The sequence below is a fragment of the Leptopilina heterotoma genome, unplaced genomic scaffold (assembly GCF_015476425.1).
Source record: "Leptopilina heterotoma isolate Lh14 unplaced genomic scaffold, ASM1547642v1 Lhet_97, whole genome shotgun sequence".
Classification (NCBI taxonomy): Eukaryota; Metazoa; Arthropoda; class Insecta; order Hymenoptera; family Figitidae; genus Leptopilina; species Leptopilina heterotoma.
The window spans coordinates 616,443-640,464 of NW_025111203.1; the positions used below are offsets into that span (position 1 = coordinate 616,443).

Consider the following 24,022-nt stretch of genomic DNA (forward strand, 5'->3'; position numbering starts at 1 on the left):
ACATTCTATTTCTTAATAATTTATAATTTGTGTCACAAATTCATAATTTGTGACTTATCTTTACCAATAGATTTTAAAAGGTTGTCATAAATTTAATCTAACTAATATTATGTTGTAAAATTAATTTAAATGCGATTTAAAATTGTATGAAATATTATTATGAGACAGAAGTGACGTAGTAGTTATTGAAATGACCAACAAATATTAGATAAAAAAAATTTTCAATGAATAAAACTGAAATTGATAAGAAAAAAACAATATTTAAAAAAATTTTTAAACCCAAAAATCGACAAAACAAAAATGTGATTTTTCAAATATTTTTTACTTATTAATGAAATATCAAGTTAACAGATTTTATGTTTAATTAAATTTTTATAAAGCATGATTAGATTTAGCTATAATCTTTTTCTTTTTAAATAGTTGCAGAATGTAATTTTTTTGTAAAGAATATCAATAATAGTATTCTTTTTAATGCTTATGACTCTTATGTTTCAGGTTCGATTGGAAAGTATTGGAGCAGAAGATATTGTTGACAGAAATCCTCGTTTAATTTTGGGTTTAATTTGGACCATAATTTTGAGGTTTCAAATTCAAGAAATTGAAATTGATGTGGATGAAGAAAATGAGAGTAGCGAGAAGAAATCTGCAAAAGACGCTCTTCTTCTCTGGTGTCAAAGAAAGGCGAATGGTTATAATGGAGTTAATATTCAAGATTTTACCGGTACGTACTTTTAACCCTTTTTTTTCTTAATTATTTGAAAATAATGCCCGATGCAAAATGTCCTCTTAATTTAAAAAAATTAAAAAAAAAATTAAATTAAATTTTTTTTAAATTTGTAAGTTTGCTTCAAGCTTACTGCAACCTTACAAGTTATGAAAGTTATGAGTACATTTTGCAAACTTGCCAAAAATTTAAAAGTTAATTGGGTAAATATTTATAAGGGAAATACCTTTAGATATATCAAAAAAAAAAATTTTTTTTTTCATGTTTATAGAATTTTTCAAAAGTATATTTGTAACGAATTTTGCAATTAATCGTAATAAGAAATTATTTTATTTACATAAAAACTAAAGTCTGTAGAATAAGAACAGAAAAAGAATATTTTTGTTCTTTTCTCTTTCTTCTAAGCATCGAGGGACAAAAAATGTTATATGATTATTTTAATATTTAAAAAGTTTCGGACAATTTTTTAAAAATTAATTTAATAAGATATAAATAAAGAAAATATTATAAGAAAATTTCTTTTTTTGGAATTATTGACTGCAAATCTAAGATAAATTTAGAATATAAATGTTATGCATTTAAATAAATTAATTCGTAGCCCCAAATGACAAGCATCGAGCCAATCAGAGTGATTTTTAATTTTTCTCGTCCACCATGTTGTAGCCGCCATTTTGAATTTTAAAAATTTTGCAAATGCAGGATTGCCACAGCCACAGGTCAGGGAATTCAGGGAAAAGTCAGGGATTTTTGTAATTATTAAAGTACTGGAAAAAATTTAATTTGCACGATTCATATAAAAAAATTCTGAATTTTGTGAATTTTTTTATTAATAAGAAATAAAAAATTCAAAAAAAAAAAAAAAATTTTTATTTTTTTTTTAATATTTTTTTTTTCATTTTTTATTTCTGACAATAATTTTTTTTTAAATAACTTAAGTCTGGAATAATTATCATCAAATTATTATTTGCAAATTATTTTAATGAATAATTTTACTTCAATATTTCAAAATTAATTCAATTTTAAAAATAGTTAAGAATAATGGATTTATTCTATCAAAATAGTTGCCTTTACAATTTTCATATATTACTGCGAAGAATTTAATGCCAAATTTTAAAACATTTGATTTTTTCAAAAAAAATTTACGCAAATACTATTTTAAATAATTGAATTCATGTGAAGTTTTTATTTTTTTTGGAAAATAATTGAATGTTCAAGTAGAATTTTAATATAAATAAACTTCAAAAGGTTTCAATTGGAAATTTTAGAAAATTTCAATTTTCAATAAATTTAATAAAAAAAATTTAGAGAACTTAGATTTTTGAAATATTTTAATAAACCAAATTCTTCTGCAATTAGTTTTACTTAATTTTTTAATATATATTTAATTATTTATTAAAAATCATGAATTTTTAGAAGAATTTTATTAACAAACACTAAAAAAATTGAATTTTAGAGAAGTTACAAATATTTACAGAAATTCAATTATGTTCAAGATTTAAAAAAAAATCCTCGTCAAAATTTCAATTGTCTTTAAAAATAATAAAATTGTTCTCCAAAATTCAATTATTTTCAAAATTTTTTATGAAATTCTATAATCAAACATTAAATTATTTTCATAAATAATAAAAATTTCACAGGAATTTAACTATTTACAAATTTTTTAAAAACTTCTTTACAATAATTCAATTATTTTCATAAATAATAAAACTCATCATAGAATTTTAATTATTTTTATAATAATTTTAACCGAATTCCTTACAAAATGTAATTATTTTTGAAAATTTCAATAAAATTCGTCGAAAAAATTCAATTATTTAAAAATTTATTGATAAAATTCTTTATGGGAATGGAATTTTAAAAAACATTCATTTATTCAATAATTTTTTTTTTTATTTACTATATTTAAATAATTGAATTCTCGTAGAATTTTCTAATAAAAATTGTTTTAAAAACGAATTTTAGTTAAAATTTTAGATAATAATTAAATATTAAAAGCATTATAGCCTCAATTTTTAGAAACAATTGTATTTTGAAAGAGTTTACTTGAATTTTTTAAAAATTATTTCAAATTTTTATTTTCTAATATATATTTAATTGAAGAACTTCCGAATAATCGAAATTTCGTAAAATTGAATTGGAAACAAATGGAATTGAAAATTCTTAACAAACTTTTGCAAAAATTATTAAAAATATTTGATAATTGAATTCTTTCGCAAAATTTTTGAAATTAATTACATTTTTCAAAGAATTTACTTAAAATTGTATTAAAAATAATTGAAATCCTATGAAGAAATTTATTATTTATGAAAATATTTGAATTCTTGCAACGAATTTTATTACATTTCTTTTAAATAATTGAAATCCTGTAAAGAATTTTATTATTTATGCAAATAATTGAATTTTTGCAACAAATTTTATTATTTATTAAAATAATTGAATTTTTGCAAAGAATTTTATTTAATATATTTTTGTTAAATATTTGAATTTTGTCGACTAATTTAATTATTTGTGAAATGTAATTCAATTCTTGCAAAAAATGTTTGAAAATATTCGCATTTTTTAAGGAATTCATTTAAAATTGTATTAAAAATAATTTAAATCCCAGGGGAAATTTTATTTTTTATGATAATAATTGAATTCTTACAACGTATTTTATTGAATTTCTTTAAATGATTGAATTGATGTGAAAAATTGTATTACTTGTAAAAATAATTGAATTCTTGCGAAGGATTTTATTAAAATTTTTGTAAATAATTTAATTTTTTTTTAATTTTATGGAAATTTAAATTTTTAGAAAATATGAAGATAGCGATTACTCCGAATTGAAGATTCGGAGTGCTCGCTATCTTCATGTTTTATAATAATAGTTCTTAAAAGTTATTGAATTTCAAAAGGTTTAAATTCATATTTTTTCTAAATCTTAATTCCTATGGATATATAATAATAATTAAATATTTATTTAAAAAAGAAGTTATTGATGTTTTTGAATAATTTTACAATTAAAGAAATTCGTAAATGAATGTAATAGAACATTTTTTTTGAGTATCTAATCATTTTTAGAGTGAATCGCAGAATATTCTTTAGGGTCAGGGAAAAAGTCAAAATTTTGTCTGGAAATCAGGCAAAAACAAAATTAATTTTTTAGGGTTTTTTATTTCTTTCGGGTCAAGGAAAAAGTTAAAATTTTGTCTAGAAATCAAGGAAAAACAAAATAATAAATATAAATAATATTTTGTTTATTATTCTAATTGCGTCACTAAAAGGGTTAAAACTAACATTAAATTTGTAATCGATCAGAAAAATGTGATTACTCTGAGAAAGAAGTTATATAAGAAACTAATCCTGTATCTAAAGGTATTTCGCCCTTAAAATTAAGAGTTATTTAAAATTTACTAATTTTTCATGTTTAGTTTCTTGGAGAAGTGGACTTGGTTTCAATGCTCTCATTCATGCGCATAGACCAGACCTGTTCCATTGGTCGGAACTTCAACAAGGCAGACACATTGATAATCTTAATCATGCTTTTGACATGGCAAACTCAGAGCTGGGAATTCCTCGTCTACTTGACGCCGAGGACGTGGACACTGCAAGACCCGATGAAAAGTCAATTATCACCTACGTCGCCTCCTACTATCACACCTTTGCCCGAATGAAAAATGAAATTAAAAGTGGCAAAAGAATCGCCAACATCGTCGGTCAAATGATGGACGCCGACAAGATGAAAGTTCACTACGAAAAATTGACGACCGATCTATTGGAATGGATCAAAATGAAGACAAAAATCTTGGAGAACAGAGATTTTCCCAATTCCCTCGAAGGAATACAACGTGAACTTTTAGCTTTCAAGCAGTATCGAACAATTGAAAAACCTCCCAAGTATAAGGAACGATCGGAAATCGAGGCTTTGTTTTTTCACATTAATACTCAGTTGAAGTCATTGAACCAGCCGGCGTTTGTGCCTCAGGAGGGACAGTCGGTGAATGACATCGAGAGAAATTGGGTGGAGCTGGAGAGATCGGAGCATAGACGAGAAGTTGCACTGAGGACGGAGCTCCTGCGGCAGGAGCGATTGGAGCAGTTGAATTATAAGTTTGAGCGGAAAAGTGTTTTGCGAGAAGGTTATCTTAAGGAGATGATTCAGGTTTTGTCGGATCCACGGTATGGAAGTAATCTTACGCAAGTCGACGCGACGGTTAAGAAGCACGAGGCGATTAGCGCCGATATTCTAGCACGAGAGGAACGATTTCACGATTTGACGAATATGTCCGAGGAACTTGTGAGAGAGAAGTATCACGGTTTGGAGAACGTTCGAGTACGGGAGCAGGAAGTTTTGCAAAGATGGAAGGAACTTTTGAAACTACTCGGACATCATAAAACAAATCTCGCTGCTTTGAGTTCGCTGATGAATCTAATGAGGGAGATTGATACGACCCTAGCCTCGATATTGGAATTACAGTTCAATTTCCAGAGTGTGGACGTTGGACCCCATTTACTCGGCGTTGAGGACCTTCTCCAGAAGCACAGTCTTCAGGAGTTGCAAGTAACCGCCTTGGGGGAGAATCAAAGACGACTTGGCAGACAAGCGGCTCAATATCTCACCGAACCGTTGAGTAAAGAGGCTCTAATGCTCCAGGAGAAGTTAAATCATCTCAACCACGTCTATCAGGGTCTCACCGAGAACTCCAAGGAGCGTAAGACTCGATTGGAAGACGCTCGGAACTTTTTCCACTTCCTTCAGGATCACGAAGACGAGGAGTCTTGGTTAATCGAAAAGCAAAGGATCTGCAAAGCTGGAATATCAGCGAAGGATTTAAGAGCCGTTATCTCCTTGCAGCAGAAGCACAAAGTCCTGCAGGATGAGATGAAGGTTCGACGGCCAAAGTCCGAGCAACTTGTGAACGTTGGCAAAAAACTGATAAACGATAATCATTCCTCGTCAATAGAGATTCAGAATCGAATCGACTCCCTACAGGAGCATTGGAAAGTTCTCGAGGAGTTGGCTGCGTTGAGAAAGAAGCAGCTCGATGAGGCCGCAGAGGCTTTTCAATTCTACGCTGACGCGAATGAAGCCGATTCCTGGATGAATGAAAAATTGACCCTAGTTGTTTCGGAGGACTTCGGAGTCGATGAACCAAGTTCTCAGGCACTTTTACAAAGACACAAGGATCTGCAGGGGGAATTAAATGCCTATAAAGGAGATGTTCAGTCCCTGCAAGTTCAAGCGGAGAAATTGATCAAAGCCGGTATTTCGACTCTCGAATTGTCAGCCGATCCGAAGCCGGTCGCGGAACTAGAGCAGGAGGAATGGAGCAAGGAAATTCGTCTCCTCCCGCAGGACGAATGGATCGATGAGATTGTCGAGCGGTTGGAGTGCAGGACAATTTTGGAAGATCGCCTAGTTCCGCAAGTGAAGAGCCTGTATCCGTTCAGTGGTCAAGGGATGCATATGTATAAAAGTGAAGTCATGTTCCTGTTGAACAAAACTAATCCCGATTGGTGGAGTGTACGTAAAAGTGATGGCAACGACGGTTTTGTACCCGCAAACTACGTGCGGGAAATCGAGCCTAAAATTATACAAGTGCAGGTTAAGAAACCCGAGAAGGTGAGAGTGACCCAACGGGTAAAGAAGACGAGAATGGTCAAACAAGTCGTGCCCGTACGAAGAGTAAAGTCCATCAAGTCGACAGTCAAGCCGATAAAACGACAAGCGGCGAATAGTAGCGACAGTGTCGAGAAGCGGATCGAAAAGATCAACGACACCTATGCTCAGTTACAGGAACTAGCTGTCAACCGTCACGCCCTCTTGGAGGACGCCATCAGACTATACGGTTTCTATCGGGAATGCGACGACTTCGAGAAGTGGATCAAGGATAAAGAAAAAATGCTTAGAACAGACGATTCCCGGGACAATGTCGAGTCCGCGAAACGTAAATACGAAAAGTTTTTGACCGACCTCTCGGCTTCTGGCAAACGGGTCGAATTGATCGACACGGCAGTGGAGGACTTCGTAAAACAAGGACATAGTCAACTAGACAAAGTGAAAGCGCGACAAAAGCATATCAATCAGTTGTGGAATCATCTAAATTGGCTGAAGGCGCAGAAGGAGAAGAGCCTCGAGGGCGCGTCGAGTGTGGAACTATTCAACAGAACTTGTGACGAAGCACACGATTGGATGTTGGAGAAAATAACTCAACTTGACACTGCAGAGCTGGGTCCGGATTTAAAAACGGTTCAAGCTTTGCAAAGAAGACATCAACACTTGGAACGAGAGTTAGCGCCCGTAGAGGAGAAGATCCGTAAAGTAAATCTCTTGGCGAACAGTGTAAAGAGTTCGTATCCGAACGAACTGGCGAATGTCAATACGCGACAGAACGAAATTCGGGATTTGTGGCATAAAGTCCAGTCGAAGGCGAAGGAGAGAAGATCGCGTTTGGAGGACGCGGTTGGTCAGCAGATATTCATGAACAGTTCGAAAAATCTAATCAACTGGGCGGCTGATATTCAGGATACGATAAAGCATGAGGAACCCGTAAGGGACGTGGCGACTGCGGAAAAATTGAGAAAGTTACACACTGAGCTCGGGGAGGAAGTAAAGGCGCATGAGGACGAATTCCGCGAAGTCGAGGAACTTGGCACGCAGCTATTGTATCGTAATTCGACTTTGATGGAGATTAGGGAGAGACTTGGGAAGTTGACCGGTTTGTACCAAACTGTCTCCTCGGATTGGACCGCAAAGGACCGCTGGTTGCGACAGTGTTTGAAGCTGCAGCAGTTCAACCGCGAGGCTGATCAAATTGACGCGACGACAAGTTCCCATCAGGCGTTCTTGGAGTTTTCGAATTTGGGCGAATCGTTGGACGACGTGGAGGCTTTATTGAAGCAGCATGAGAAGTTTGAGAATACGCTTCATGCGCAGGATGATAGGTTGAAGGCGTTCAGTGACTCGGCGGATAAATTAATCCAACAGAATCATTACGATCAGAGTTATATTAATGACAAACGAAAACAAGTGATTGCGAGAAGAGCTGCGGTTAAAGAAGCCGCACAACAGCGACGAACCGCTCTCAAGGCCTCTGAATACTATCAACAATTCTCGGCCGAATTGGACGATCTAAAGGATTGGCTGGGCGATAAAATGAAGACAGCGTCCGACGAAAGTTACCGGGACCTGAACAATCTTGAGCGAAAACTCCAGAAGCACGAAGCCTTCGAGAGAGAATTACGCGCAAACGAAGGCCAATTACGTGCTGTTAATAAAGCCGGCAAAGCTTTAATATCAGAGGAGAATTATCGATCAGACAACGTCGGCAGGACACTAAAGGACCTCAATGCTCAATGGGATCAATTGGTATCACTTTCGCTGGAAAAAGGCCGTCGGCTAAGACAAGCGGCTTGTCAACACGGTTACAATCGAACGATCGAAGACGCAAGAACAAAGTTAGAAGAAATCGAAAACGGTCTACAGAGCAAACAAGTAGGTTCGGATCTAAGAAGTTGTAAAGAATTGCTGAAAAAGTATCATATTCTTGAAAGTGAATTAACTCAGTGGGAGCAGAAAATAGACGATTTAGTTGCAATTGGTTATGAAATGGCCCATGAAGGTCATTTTGATGCGGATAATATTTTAAAACTCAGTCAGGATACGCAGAAGAAATTGCATAGTTTGAAGGAACCATCACAAAAGAGACGCGAGGCCTTGGAGGAAAGTCTTCGGTTTCATAATTTTGGTTTTGAACTTGACGCTGAATTGCATTGGATTAATGATCATTTACCTCAAGCTTGTTCGACTTCGGTTGGACAAAATTTACATCAAACACAATCTTTACACAAGAAGCATAAGAAACTTGAAGCTGAAATAATGGGACATCAACATATGATTGATAAGACTCTTGCTTCGGGACAAACATTGATCGATCAGTTTCATCCTGAGAAAAAGAAGGTAATTATATTCTTATTTCTTAATTCATTTATATTTATTCGATATTGATCATTACTTGAATTTTAATCTCGTACAATTATTAAAAGAAAGATAAAAAAAAATTCCATACAAACCATTTCCGACTATTTTCGGGGTCGCTCTTTCGAATGGAGTGGTCAAAATTTAAAAAAAAAATGAAATTTAACGTCTAAGGTCGCTGATTACGAATATGATGTCCGTTTTAAAAAATTCAAAATGGCGGATCCAGTATGGCAGACGACTTTTTTAAAAATTGACCAAATTCGCCTGAAACTTGTTACTCGGGGGTTTTCGGGGTCGTTTTAAACGAATATGATGTTCGTTTTCAAAAATTTAAAATAGTAGATCCAATATGGCGAACGAAAAAATAAAGATTATTCAGATTAAATGAGTAATTAAACTAAGTTTTGTAAAAGTAATGTTTGGAGTTTGACATTATTATTAAGTGAATATAAGTAAACATCATATTCGTATACAACAACTCCGAAAACCCCCGAGTAACAAGTTTCAGGCGAATTTGGTCAATTTTTAAAAATGTCGTCAGTCATATTGAATCCGCCATTTTGAAATTTTTAAAACATTTAAAATGTCATATTCGTAATCAGTGACCCCAAAAACCCCTGAATAATGAGTTTCAGCCAAATCCGATAAGTTTTTAAAAATGAGTCCGCCATATTGGACTCGCCATTTTGAATTTTGAAAATTAGACCACAAATTGGTAATCAGCGACTTCAAAACCTATTTTCCCATTAAAGCTCAATGTAAAAATCCAATCGACTTTGACATCACCTTATTATAATGAATTTTAAGAATTTCATACTTTAGGTGCAATTTTGCAAAAAAAAATTTATTATTACGCCATTCGATAGAACGCATATAAATATAAATAGATTATTCTCAAAAATCTTCATAAAATTCTTAAAAACAATTCAAAGAATTTTAACAAAATTCTTTCAAACCATTCAATTATTTTTCAATATCTACTATTTTAATAAAAAATTTCTCAAGTGAATTCAATAATTTAAAAAAAATTTTTACAAAATTCTTTGCAAACGTTCAATTATTTTCATAAATAATAAAATTCTTCGTAGGATTTCGAGTATTTTTAATGCAATTTTAAATGAATTCCTTGAAAAAAAATCAATTAGATATTCTTAAAACTTTTATTAAAATTCTTCAAAAGAATTGAATTATTTAAAAAAAATTGCAATATAATTTGTTTATTAGAATTCAGTAATTACTTTCGATACATTTTAAATTAAATTTCTTGAAAAGTTTTAATTATTTTAAAAATATTTAATGAAATTCTTCGAACGATTCAAGAATTTAACAAAATTTTGATGAATCTCTTTATAAGAAATCAATTTTAAGAAATATTCTATAATTCAAAAAATAATTTTTTTTTCTTTTTAAATAATTGAATTCTCGACGAATTTTCTAAAAAGAATTGATTTAAATTTGTATTTCAGTTAAAATTTTAGATTTTATGAAATTTCAATTTTTAATGAATTTAATAAGAAATTTTAAAGAACTTAAATTTTTGCAAAAATTTTTATAATTTAAATTATTCTGAAATTAGTTGAATTTTTTAACCTACCCATATAATATATTTAATTAATTATTAAAAATAATGAATTTATAGAAGAATTTTAGTTAAAAATACTTTAAAAATTTTAATTTTTGAGAAGTTTCAAATGATTGCAGAAATTCAAATATTTTTAAAAGTAATAAAATTTTTAAAGAAATTCTCGTCAAAACTTGAATTCTTTTTATAAATTATAAAATTCTTCTTAAAAATTCAATTATTTTCAAAAATTTTAATAAAATTCTTGACAAAATTTTAATTATTTTCAAAAATTTCCCTCAATATAATTATTTTTAATATCTACTATTTTAATAAAATTTTCCAAACAAATTCAATTATTTAAACAAAAAATTTAATAAAATTCTACGCAAACGTTAAATTATTTTCATAAATAATAAAAATTTTACAGTAATTATATTATTTACAAATTTTTTATAAATTTCTTTGCAACAATTCAATTACTTTCATAAATAATAAAACTCATTGCAGAATTTCAATTATTTTTAGTATAATTTTAATCGTATTCCTCGAAAAATGTAATTATTTTTAAAAATTTTATTAAAATTCGTCGAAAAAATTTAATTATTTAAAAATTTGATGATGAGAATTCATTTTCAAACTGTATGAGAATTCAATTTGAAGAAATATTCAATAATTCCATTAATTATTTTATTTTTTTATTTAAATAATTGAATTCTCGACGAATTTTATAAAAAGAATTGATTTAAATTTGTATTTCAATTGAAATTTTAGATAATAATTTAATTTGAAAGAATTGTTAAATTGAAATCTTTGAAAAAATTAAATTGTAAAACTAATAATTTTTTTATTTTGAAATAAAATGATTAAAGTTCTGAATAATTTTATTCAAAATTTCTAATAAAATTAATTATTAAATTTTGGAAGAATTATAGTTGTAATTTTTGGAAATATAGTTAAATTTCATGGAGGCTTTACATTGAAATCATTGAAAATATTTTAATTCCTGTAGAAAAATAAATAGTTGTTTAAATATTTATTGAATAAAAATTATTCTTTTTTTGAACGTAATTTAATTTAGAAATTATGAAAAAATTATGTCGTCAAATTTAATATGTTGATAATAATTACTTTTTTCGGTCTTAAAGATAATTTGACTTCTATTTTTTAAAATTAATTATCGAGTACGATGCGTGAACTTGGTACCTAAGGATTTTTAAAGTTGCTGATTACGATTTTAAAGAGTCATAATTGGAGGTTTTCCGCTTACAAGTTTAAAATTGTAGAATCTACGGACTATTATGTACAAATAATGCAAATTTACGGACTATTATGTCCTTAACTTTACGAACTATTATGTCCGTAACTTTACGGACTTTTGTACAAAATTACTGACGTTTATGAAAAATACTGACTTAGTTCGCGCCTTGTTCTTCAAACCCACTTTCATTATTCTATATATTTTTCAAAATCAGTTTCAATTTCTTTCCAGATCCGAGAACTGTGTGAAGACTTAACAAATTCATGGAAGAATCTACAAGATCGTGCTACTGAACGAAGTCACTCATTAGATCTATCATTGAGGGCTCAGCAATTTTTCTTCGAAGTCGGTGAGGTAGAAAGTTGGCTCAGCGAAAAGAATGATGTACTTAATTCCACTGATTATGGAAGAGATCGCGATGCTGCTACAAAACTGCTCACGAAGCATAAAGCTTTAGAACTGGAATTGGACACTTACAATGGCATTGTTACCGAAATGGGACACACCGCCTCGACGATGATAAACTCCAAGCATCCAGACAGCAAGGCAATTGCCGCGAAGCAACAGACAATAATTCAACAAATACGCGCATTACAGAGATTAGCCACCGTGAGGCAGCAACGACTCATGGAAAGTATGTACAGACACGAATATTTCCTCGAAAGCACCGAGTTAGAACAGTGGATTAAGGAGCAAGAACAATCCGCAGCTTCTGAGGATTACGGTCAAGATTTTGAGCATCTTCTCATTCTGCAGGCGAAGTTCAATGACTTTAAGCATAGAATCGAAGCCGGTTCGGAGAGATTCAATCAGTGCGAAGTGCTGGCGAAAAAGTTAATCGCCAATGAGAGTCCCTACATTCAGGATATAGAGAAACGTCAGAAGCAATTGGCGGATTCTTGGCAGTATCTTTTAGGGTTGATTCGAAATCGAGAGCAACGAATTCAAGCGGCGGGAGAAATTCACCGTTTCCATCGCGACGTGGCCGAGGCTCTTTCGCGAATACAGGAGAAAGAGGCCGCCCTTCCTGATGATTTGGGACGAGACTTGAACTCGGTTTTGTCACTAATTCGACGACATGAAGGTTTTGAGAACGATTTAGTAGCTTTGGAGGCTCAACTACAAGTTTTGGTGGAGGACGCCGCGAGACTTCAGGTCCTCTATCCGGGAAACAACGCAACACACATTGACCAACAACAAAAAATCGTTGTTCACAGTTGGGAGGAATTAAAAGAGCGATCCGCTCACAGGCGCGATCAGTTGCAGGCCAGTTGCGACCTCCAACGATTTTTAACTCAAGTGAGAGATTTAATAAACTGGGTGGCCGGACTTCGGGCCTCGATGTCAACCGAAGAGAAAGTGCGCGACGCCGCTAGTGCCCAATCCCTGAAAGCTGAACACGAAGCCGTGAAAGGCGAAATCGAAGCCAGGGAAGATAGTTTCAGTTCTGTCCTCGACCTCGGGGAAGCGATGGTCCAAACCGGTCATTACGCCGCAGCGGAAGTGGAAGAAAAGTGCAACCTTCTTCTCGAAGAAAGGCAGAAGCTCCACACATCCTGGCAGCAGAAGAAGATCCACTTGGATCAACTTATCGATCTGCATTTCTTCCTTCGGGACGCGAAGCAACTTGACAATTTATCCCTCACACAAGAAGCGGCCTTAAATGGCGACAATTTTGGCATTTCCGTCGAAGAGGTGAATGCACAAGTGAAGAAACATAACGAATTCGAAAAAGTGCTGATTACCCAAGAGGAGAAACTGGTTGCTCTACAAGAGCATGGCGACAAACTTTTGGCTCAGAATCATTTCGAATCGCATACGATTGGAAATCGATTGAATCAAGTTGTCCAGCGGAGGGCGAAGGTGCGCGACTTGTGTCAAGTGAAGAAGAAGAAACTGGAAGCTAGTCTTCTTCACGCTCAGTTTATCCGCGACGTTGGCGAAGCTGAATCCTGGATTGAGGAGAAGCAGAAGAAACTCGAAGCTGAGACTTGTAAAGGAAACGTCTCGAGTCTTGAGGAAAAGATAAAGAAGTTGCAGAAGCACCAGGCTTTTCAGGCCGAACTCGCGGCTAATCAGAGCAAAGTCGAGGAAATTAAGGCTAAAGGCGAGACGCTACTTTTGCAGAAACATCCCGCGAGTCTGGAGATTAAGCAGCAGGTCGATATCCTGAATACATCCTGGAAGAATCTTCTCCATGAATCCGGAAATAGGGGTCGGGGTTTGGAAGAGGCACAAGATATTTTGGAGTTTAACAACCAAGTGGAGAAAATCGAGGCCTGGATCCGCGACAAGGAAATGATGGTCCAAGCCGGGGAGACTGGGAAAGATTACGAGCACTGTTTGGGTCTTCAAAGAAAACTCGACGATGTTGACAGTGACATGAGAGTCGACGATGCGAGAATTAAAGTCATAAACGCCTTGGCCGACAAGCTAATCAAACAAGGTCAAGACAACGATTCGAAATCAGTTCAACAACAAAGGGACAATTTCAACAAAAAATGGAGAGGTCTACAAGGCGCCTTATCCAATTACCGAGAAATTCTAGCCGGTGCCTTGGAAATCCATCTCTTCAATCGCGACATCGATGACACCAGTCAAAGAGTAATTGAGAAATCAATGCTCATGAATTCCTCCGACATTGGCAAGGATCTAAGCGACGTTGAACATTTACAACGTAAACAAGAGACACTCGAGAGGGACATGACTGCGATAGAAGGAAAAATAAAGGAGCATCAAACCGAAGCTCTGAATCTATGCAAAAAGTATCCGGAGAACGCGAAGGAAATCAGTTCCATTTTGTCCGAATTACAAGGAAACTGGAATCAATTGCAACAATTATCGCAGACACGTCGCGAAACTCTAAACCAAGCTTACACGATTCACAAATTCCAGGCCGACCTTCACGAACTTGAGATTTGGGTGGCCGATACAATAAAGCGAATGGAGGACGCTGAGTCAGCGACGACTATCGCTGAAGCCGAAGCTTCGCTCGAATTGCATCAGGAAAGAAAGGCGGAAATCGACGGTAGGAAAGATACATTTAATCTCTTGATCGAACACGGTAGGAAGCTTCTCCCAATCGGGGAGAATGTGCAGGAGAATCTTGATTATCTCGAAAGGCTGCGAGAAGACCTCCTAGATGCTTGGATTAATAGACGACGAAAGTTGACCCAAGCGCATCAGTTGCAAATCTTCAAGGAACAAACGAATCAAGCGGACAACTTCCTAGGAACTAAGGAGGCTTTCCTAAATAACGAAGACCTGGGCGAATCTCTATCCGGCGTAGAAGCACTTCTCCGAAAGCATGAAGAATTCGAAAAAATGCTCATGTCCCAAATGGGCCGAATTGACGATCTGGAAAAATTTGCGGGTGTTATATCCGTCGAACACTACGAGGCGAACACGATTCAGCAGCGACTGGCTTCTGTTTGCGCCCGAAAGGATAAGTTAAAGAACAGTGCGCTGTTAAGAAGGAAAAAGTTACTCGAAAGTCATCAATTGCACCAATTCTTAAGGAACATTCACGAAGTCGAGAGTTGGTTAAATCAGAAACAACAAGTTGCGAGTGATGAGAATTATCGAGATTCGACTAATTTACAGACCAAGATACAAAAACACGTGGCGTTCGAGAGTGAGTTAGCGGCCAACAAGGGGAGAATCGCGTCCGTAATCAGTGAGGGAGAGGGACTCATCGAGGAAAATCATTATGCCTCCAAGGAAATACAGGAGAGGTTGGAAGTTTTCGAAGCCGAATGGCGACTTGTTCAGGAAACAAGCGAATTGAAGAAAAACAGACTCAATGATGCTTATCAGGCTCTTTTGTTCGGACGAACCTTAGACGAATTCGAAGCCTGGATGGACGAGGCCGAAACACAACTCCAGTCGGAGGATCATGGAAAAGATCTCTCGAGTGTCGCTAACTTGTTAAAAAGACATACGAATTTGGAAAACGACGTTCTAGGTCATAATGACGCTTGCGAGACGATAAAAGAAACCGCCTCCGCATTCCAAAGATCGAAACACTTCATGTGCGAAGAGATTCAAGAGCGGGCTAATGCGACAATTATGCGATTTCATAGTCTACAGGAGCCGATACAGATACGACGGGATAACCTAGAGGACGCGAAACTACTGCATCAGTATGCGCGGGACGTGGAGGATGAACTTCACTGGTTATCGGAGAAGGAACTAATAGCTGCTAGTGCAGACCTTGGGAATTCTCTAATGTCCGTTCAGAGATTGCAGAAGAAACACCAGTCACTGGAAACGGAGCTAATATCCCGAGAACCGGTCGTCGCTTCCCTAGCCAGTAGAGCTGCGGCCATGATCCGAAGTGGTCACTTCGCTTCATTGAAAATCGAATCCCTTTCCAAGGAGTTGCAGGAAAAGTTAACTCACCTAAGAGATTTGGCCTGTATAAGAAAATTGAGATTACTCGACGCGGTTGAATCGCAAATGTTCTACGCTGAGGCAACCGAAGCAGAACAGTGGATAAAGGAGAAATACCCCCAACTCGCTTCTTCGGACTGCGGAAAAGACGAGGACTCAGTGCAATCTCTCCTGAAAAAACTCGAAGGAATCGAGCGGGATCTCTCTGGTTTTCGTAGTACTATCGAAAATCTAAAAACTCTCTCTCGGGGTCTAGTCGAACGGCACCATTTCGACAGTAAGACGATTTCGAACAAACAAGTTGAGATAGAGCACAAATTCGAGGATCTACAAGCACTGAAGGAGCGAAGATCCCAAAGATTGTTGGAGAGCGAAAAGTATCATAAATTCATCCGACAAGCGGACGAGGTTATTGAGTGGATAGGCGATCAGACGACAGTCGCCGCATCCGAAGACTACGGTCGGGATGTTGAACACGTAGAGCTGTTGATTCAAATCTTCGATAACTTTCTCAGCGGGCTGACGACCAGCGAGGGACGAGTTATCAACATAATAGACGCTGGTCAGGCCCTAATCGAGGAGAACAATCCCGAGTTGATTCGAATTCATAAAAAAATCGACGAAACAAAGCAACAGTGGGAGGATCTTAAGGAGTTGGCCCACGCCCGTCAGGAGGCTCTAGCGGGCGCGAAGCAGGTTCACATGTTCGATAGAACGGCCGACGAGACAATTGCCTGGATTCATGAAAAGGAGGCTATTCTCAGTTCCGATGGTTATGGCGACGATTTGGAGACGATTCAGGCTTTGGTGCGAAAACACCAGGGTTTTGAGACGGATCTGGCGGCTGTTAAGGAACAAGTGGAGGGTGTAATCGAAGAGGCGTCGAGATTAGCGGAACTGTTTCCGGACGCCAGGGAACATATCGCGGTTAAGCACGAAGAAGCCGATGAGGCTTGGGTCGAACTTCTGAAAAAAGCAGCGCAACGAAGAAGTAAATTATCCCAGGCGGAACAATTACAGGCCTACTTTGATGAGTACAGGGATCTTATTTCTTGGATTAATGAAATGGTCGCTAAGGTAACGGCACCCGAGCTAGCGCGCGACGTCTCTGGAGCTGAGGTCCTCATCTCTAGGCATAGTGAATACAAGGCCGAGATCGACACCCGAAACGACGCTTTTAATAACTTTTCCCGTACAGGACAAGATTTGATCGAACAAGGCCACTTTTTAGCTAAGGAAATCGAGGATAAGATTTCGGTCCTAGAGCAGAGGAAACAAGTGCTAAAGGACATTTGGCAGCAGAGGAAGCTCGTCTACGAGGAGAATCTCGACACCGAAATATTTAAGCGCGACGCGGAGATCTTGGAAAACTGGATAGTTAGTCGCGAACCGATGCTACATGACGGAGTGTTGGGGGAATCGATCTCCCAGGTCGAGGAACTGATCCGCAAGCACGAGGACTTTGAAAAGACGATTCAGGCGCAGGAGGATAAGTTCGAGGCGCTTAAGCGAGTGACAATGTTGGAGAAGACTTTCCAACGGCAGCTCGAGATGGAAATGGCGGCTCGACAGGCGGAGAAGGAGCGAGTGGAGAGGACGAGACTGGAGGAGAGGAAGCGAAAGGAAGTGCAGAGAATAACCGAGGAGCGGAAGAGGGAAGAGGAGCGGAGAAAGCACTCGGATGGCGCGAACCGACACGAGGAGTTCAATGGAAAGGATCATCGACTCTCGCCCCTAAAAGTCAGCGCTGTGGAAAAAGGGGAAAGTCCCAGTGATCAAAAATCCTACGGAATTACGCACATTTTCGGCGAACGGCTAAAGAGAACCACGGCGGATATAAAGCGAGCGGAGAGTATGAAAGTAGACACGAAGAAGCCAAAAAGAACTCCTAGTTTCACAACCCGACGGCGGACGCAAAGTTTCCGGAAACATCAGCGAATAGAGAACATGAACGACTTACCACCGGTGGAAATCCAAGGAATGTTGGAGAGAAAACACGAACTGCAGAACGGTGGGAAAAAAGCCGCGGTCCGTTCCTGGAAACAGTATTACACAGTTCTTTGCGGACAACTCTTGTGCTTCTTCAAAGACATTGAGGACTTCGTGCTAAGCAAAGCCGCCACCGCTCCGATCACAATCTTCAACGCTACTTGCGAGAAAGCCGAGGACTACACAAAAAGAAAAAATGTCTTCCGCCTCAAGTGCACCGACAACTCCGAATTTCTATTCCTAGCGCCCAGTAGACAGGAAATGGAAGACTGGGTGAACAAAATCTCCTTCCACGCCAAACTTCCGCCTTGCATGCAACTATTGAGTTATGACGAATCACAGAAGGAGGGTTTGGAGAGATTGAAAGGCCATGCAGACGATACACTCTCAACGGGAAGTAGTCGTACATCAACTCCTGAATTGGAGAGAAGAAATTCCGTCATAAGACGAGATGTTGGAGATAATTCGAATAAAGGACAAACGGAATATTTACCAGTACAAAGACACAATCAACAAGCACCGCGTAAGGATGTGAAGAATTCAGAACCCGTCTCACCGCAACATTCTATTGATCCGCCACAACAAATGCATCAGGAATATTTACAAATTCATAAGCAACAGCAAATTATGCGGCAAGATCAAATTCCTGTGAGGGACTTTAATAAACACATGAATGATTTGAGTGATAAACCGCCGATTCCGCCCAGGAATGTGACAACGTTTATTCCTGCTAAATCTCCAAGTTCTGAGAATGTTGTTCATCGATATAGTGGTAATTATAAATTATACTATAAAAAAATTTCAATTATACTATATGTGACCGCGTCTGAGAAAAGGGACCTTATGACAAAAAAATCGATTAAATTATAAATGATAAAATAATTTTATTATTTAACAGAAATAAGAAATGGAGAATATAATTTTGACAATAAGAAATATAATTTCGTTAAATTCAGAGTATAAGGAATTCAAAATAAGGTTAACTGAGTACAAATATACTAAGATACATAAAAACATGAAAAAGGCCCAGCTGATTCAAGGCCAAGGTTAGGAAAGAGAAAAGAAAATTTAATATTCCAGAAATTCAAAATTAATTTGGAGTTAAAATAATTATTATATAAATAAATCATAAAGCAATTACAAATGATTGTGGAAATTCAATTATTTTCAAAAGTAGTAAAATTTTTCTCTGAAATTCAATTATTTTCAAAAATTTTAATAAAATTCTTGACAAAATTAAACTATTTTCATAAATAATAAAATTCTTTTTTGGAATTCAATTATTTTTAATACAACTTTAATCGAATTCCACGAAAAATGTAATTGTTCTTAACAATTTTATTTAAAATTAGTCAAAAGAATCCAATTATTTAATAATTTTTGATAAAATTTTATCTGAGAATTCAATTAAATTAAAAAAATTTTGGAATTCACAAATTTTTTTAAATTTTCGTCAAAATTAAAATTTTTTTTATAAATAATAAAATTTTTCGCTGTTTAGTTATGTTCAATAATAAAAAAAAAATTTTTTAATTTCAATTATCTTTATAAATAATATACACGGAAAAAAATATAAAGTAACTTTTACTACTTTTATAGTAAAAACTTTCCGGTAAAGCATTTCTGGTAATTTTTACTACTTTTGGAGTAAATTTTGCCACGTTCTAAAATTTCAAATAGTTAATAAAGTTAAATAAAATGAATTTTAGATAATTCTTTTCCAAAATTCAATTATTTTCAAAAATTTTAATAAAATTCTTCGCAAAGTTACAATTATTTTCAAAAATTTTTCTCAATTCAATGATTTTTAATATCTACTGTTTTAATTAAATTTTCCAAAAGAATCCAATTATTTAAAAAAAAATATTTGATAAAATTCTACGTAAACATTTAATTATATTTATAAATAATAAAAATTTCACATGATTTCAATTCTTTAGAAATTTTTTATAAATTTCTTTAAAATAATTTCATTATTTTCATAAATAATAAACTTCTTTTGATAAATTCAATTATTTTCACAAATAATAAAACTGATTGCAGAATTTCAATTATTTTTAATACAATTTTAATCGAATACCTCGAAAAATGTAATTTATTCTCAGAAATTTTATTAAAATTCATCAAAGAAATTCAATTATTTTAAAAACTTTTGTTACAATTTATTTATTAGAATTTATATATTCGTTTAAAACAGTTTAAATTGAATTTCTTCAAACAATTAAAATATTTTTAAAAATTTTAATGAAATTCTTTGTAGCAATTCAGTTTTTTTAAAAATAATTTTAATAAAATTCTGAGTAGAAATTTAATTATTTTCAAAAATTTGTCAAAATTCAGTTATTTTTAATATCTAGGGTATTTCAATAAAATTTCACAAAGGATTCAAATATTTCAAAAACTATTATAAAATTCTTTGGAGAAATTCAATTATTTTTAATACAATTTTAATAAAATTCCTCGAAAAATGTAATTATTCTTAAAATTTTTTATTAATATTCGTCGAAAGAAATTAATTATTTAATAATTTGTTAATAAAATTCTTTATGATAATTCAATTAGGTATGTTTAAAACTTTAATTTTAATAAAATTCTTGGCAAACTTTCAATTATTTTCCTCAATTCAATGATAGATATTGAAATATCTACTATTTTAATAAAATTTTGCAAAAGAATTCAATTATTTTAAAAATATTTTGATAAAATTTTACGCAAACATTTAATTATTTTTTTATAAATAATAAAATATTGTAGAACGAGATTTAATTATTTTCATAAATAATAAAACTCATCGCAGAGTTTTAATTATTTTTAATACAACTTTAATCGAATTCCTCGAAAAATGTAATTATTCTTAAATATTTTATTAAAGTTTTTTAAAAGAATTCTATAGATTTAAAAATTTGTTGATAAAATTCTTTACGAGAATTCAATTGTAAAAAACATTCAATTAATCAATAAATTATTTATTTTCGTATTTAAATAATTGAATTCTCGTAGAATTTTCAAATAAAAATTGATTTAAAAATAAATTTCAGTTAAAATTTTAGATGATAATTTAACCCTCTGCTGATGCTAACTTATCCCCACTCTATAGCCAAAGAACGTAACTCCCATAGTCCCCACCAGGCGTCCAGAATGACGATTTTTGACGATAACGGTCGTTAGCATCAGCAGAGAGTTAATATTAAAAGCATTGTAACATGAATTCTTAGAAATATTTCAATTTTGAAAAGGTTTCATATTAAAATCTTGGAAAATCTGAATTTTTCATACTTTTTACTAAGAATTCTGTAAATTTAATGTTTTGAAAAAATTTCATTGAATTTTTTTGAAATTATTTGAAGTATTTATTTTCTATAATATATTTAATTATTGAAGATTTTCTGAGTAATCGAAATTTCGTAAAATTAAATTGTATGCAAATGAATTTGAAAATTCTCAAAAAACTTTGTCAATGATTATTAATAATAATTGATTTAAAAGGGAATTTTAGTTAAAATTTCTAGAAAGTAATAATTGAATTTAAATGATGAAAAAAAAACTCTTTTAAAATCAGGATAAAGTCAAAATTCTGTTTGGAAATCAGAAAAAACGAAATCAATTTTTTATGGAAACCCTCTTTGAGTATGAATCTGAAGTCAATTTTTCAAAATTGAGAAATTGAAACCTTAGTAATAGGGGGTTTTTTTTATCTCTTATTACGAATCTGATATTAATCATTCGAAATTCAATATGATTAGATAATTTTGATTAATTTTAAAAAAACTTGGCATTATGGGATTTTTTTATTTTTTAAATTTTGACTTTTGAAAAATATAAAATTATCCTGCATTTCAGTGTATATCGATTAATTAATTTCTTATAGATGGAAACCAACATGTGCAGCAGGCAAGACCTCAGTCGTATCAATATCAGCCACGTATTAATTTCAGTCATAATGGATCCGGTCAATACTCTTCCAATGAAGATTTTAACCGTTCGCACAGCATAGATCCTAATCTTCAGCATGCAGGTAAAGGAAACAAAATATATTAATTTTTATGGAAAAGTTTTATTCACTCATTTTTAATTATATTTATGGTTTCTTTGTCACCTTAACCGAATATATCGTTTCAAAAATAAATTCTATATTTTTATTATTCTATTCAATTTATAGAATATATTCTACAGAAATTTAAAAACCACAGCCTTTTGCTGTGGTTTAATTATACTCTAATTACTTAAAGTATTTTTCAAAGAAATTAACTGCGAGTAATTTAAAAATATTTCATTACTTTGTATTCAATTTTATAGATTTAGTGCCTCCTCTGCCTTCAAGTGCTCCACCAACAAACAGAGCACCCCAATGGAATACTGGAGTAATTGATCCTGGTGAGTTATTATATAAAAATAATTTATTAAATTTTTCAACTCATTTAAAATAGCTTTTTCTCGGATTAAAATATTAAATCAAGCTTGAACTTTCGATTTGACTTTATTTTATAGTTAATTCAAAGCTGAATGATTATTTGTAAAAGATTTCTAAACATATTTTTATTTTGTGTTTCAGTTTACGGCAATATGGTGCCAAGTCCTAGACAGGTAAGCAATTTATTATTTTAATTATTATTATTAATTATTATAATTAAATAATAAATTATTTTCTTATAAAAATTGAGAATTTTCTACAAAAATATTATGAAACGCAGGCTTCGCACTCATCTACGAAAACCTATTATTTACTACTTTTTTATACGTTATGCTACTATTTGGGTACTTTTTTAGATTTCAGCCACTAAAAGCTACTACTTCTGTTTTTTGGAGAATTTCTTCTACTTTAAATACGCTAATACTAGAAATCGCAAAAAACTATTCTCAAAAATTACAATCAAATTCTTTAAAACGATTCAATTATTTTCAAAAAAATATTTAAAATTCAATAATATTCAATTTCTAGTATTTTCATAAACTTTTCGCAAAACAATTCAATTATTTTTAAAAAAATTGATAAAATTCATCAAAAATTCCATTATTTTCACAATTATTTATGAAAACCCATCGAAGAATTTCAATTATTTTTAAATACTATTATTTAAATTAGGGGAGAGTTGGCAGAGTTGGACAGGGTTCAGGGTTGGGCCACCGCGTTTATTTCGTTTTATTGCACTAGCGCCATCTATCTTTTTACGTAAATTCTTGCTACTAAGTGTCTGCCATCTTTTCATATGAGTCGCAGTTAAGTATACGAACCTATACTTGACCAGCGTACCAATTTGTAATATAGGCTCAACAAAGACTTTTTTGTGGTGTCAAAAAAAGAGATCTAAATGTAGAAGAAATGTGCCAAAGACAAAATAAGTTTACAGAAATTGTTCATTAGGATGATATGTGAAAATGTGTAAAGTATTTTGGATTTTGTGTCACGCGTTTGTGTTCTATGCCCCTATGACGCAAAACGACGCGTGTGTCAGAGTTGGGCCATGAGGGAAATTTTGCAATTACAAAGCGTACTTGCAACAAAAATTTATTTTTTCACTTAAATAAGTGTTAAAAACTTCATTTCAATTGGAAAGAGAGAAAAAAAAAATTTTTGATAACCTTTTTTCATTTTTTCAATTTTTTAATTTTGGATTTTGTTCATGAGGAATAAATTATCTAAAGTTATATGAAAATACAAAATATGGGATTTTATTTTAATTTCATGGTTCCTTTCCTCATTCCCAAGTGTCATTCTATCATTTGAAAGTCATTTTTAATCATTTACCTAAATATTTAATTGATTTTCAACAGTGGCCCAACTCTGGCGACCATGATCAACTCTGAAATTTTTTTTTTTTTTTTGAATTGCTTATAACTCTGAATCTTTTGGTCGAATTTTTTTACAATGTTCAGCAAAAACATTGCATTTGAGTTGATCTTTCCAAAAATATGCATGAAATCCCGAAATTCGTTCTACAGGGGAAGATATGAAGAAAAAGTCAAAACTATGCTCAACTCTAACAACACTCCCCTAATTAATAGAAAAATTCACTTATTTTCACATATAAAATTTTCCACAAGAATTCAATTATTAAAAATAAAATTATCCTCGAATCTCGGACGTTAAAGATTATTTAACTAATAAAATTATCATAATGTTTATTATAGTTTGAA

The 24,022-nt window shown here is 33.2% G+C and overlaps 1 protein-coding gene across 1 annotated transcript in view; it reads left to right on the plus strand.

The window, feature by feature from the left end:
* LOC122512346 (spectrin alpha chain) overlaps positions 1-24,022 on the plus strand; it is a 65,022-nt gene that overhangs the window by 36,121 nt on the left and 4,879 nt on the right. The window contains exons 4-9 of the mRNA XM_043628124.1: positions 496-721; positions 4,135-8,663; positions 11,738-18,659; positions 21,756-21,902; positions 22,184-22,261; positions 22,440-22,471. Coding sequence (XP_043484059.1) covers positions 496-721; positions 4,135-8,663; positions 11,738-18,659; positions 21,756-21,902; positions 22,184-22,261; positions 22,440-22,471 — 11,934 coding nt within the window. The remainder of the gene's footprint in view (positions 1-495; positions 722-4,134; positions 8,664-11,737; positions 18,660-21,755; positions 21,903-22,183; positions 22,262-22,439; positions 22,472-24,022) is intronic.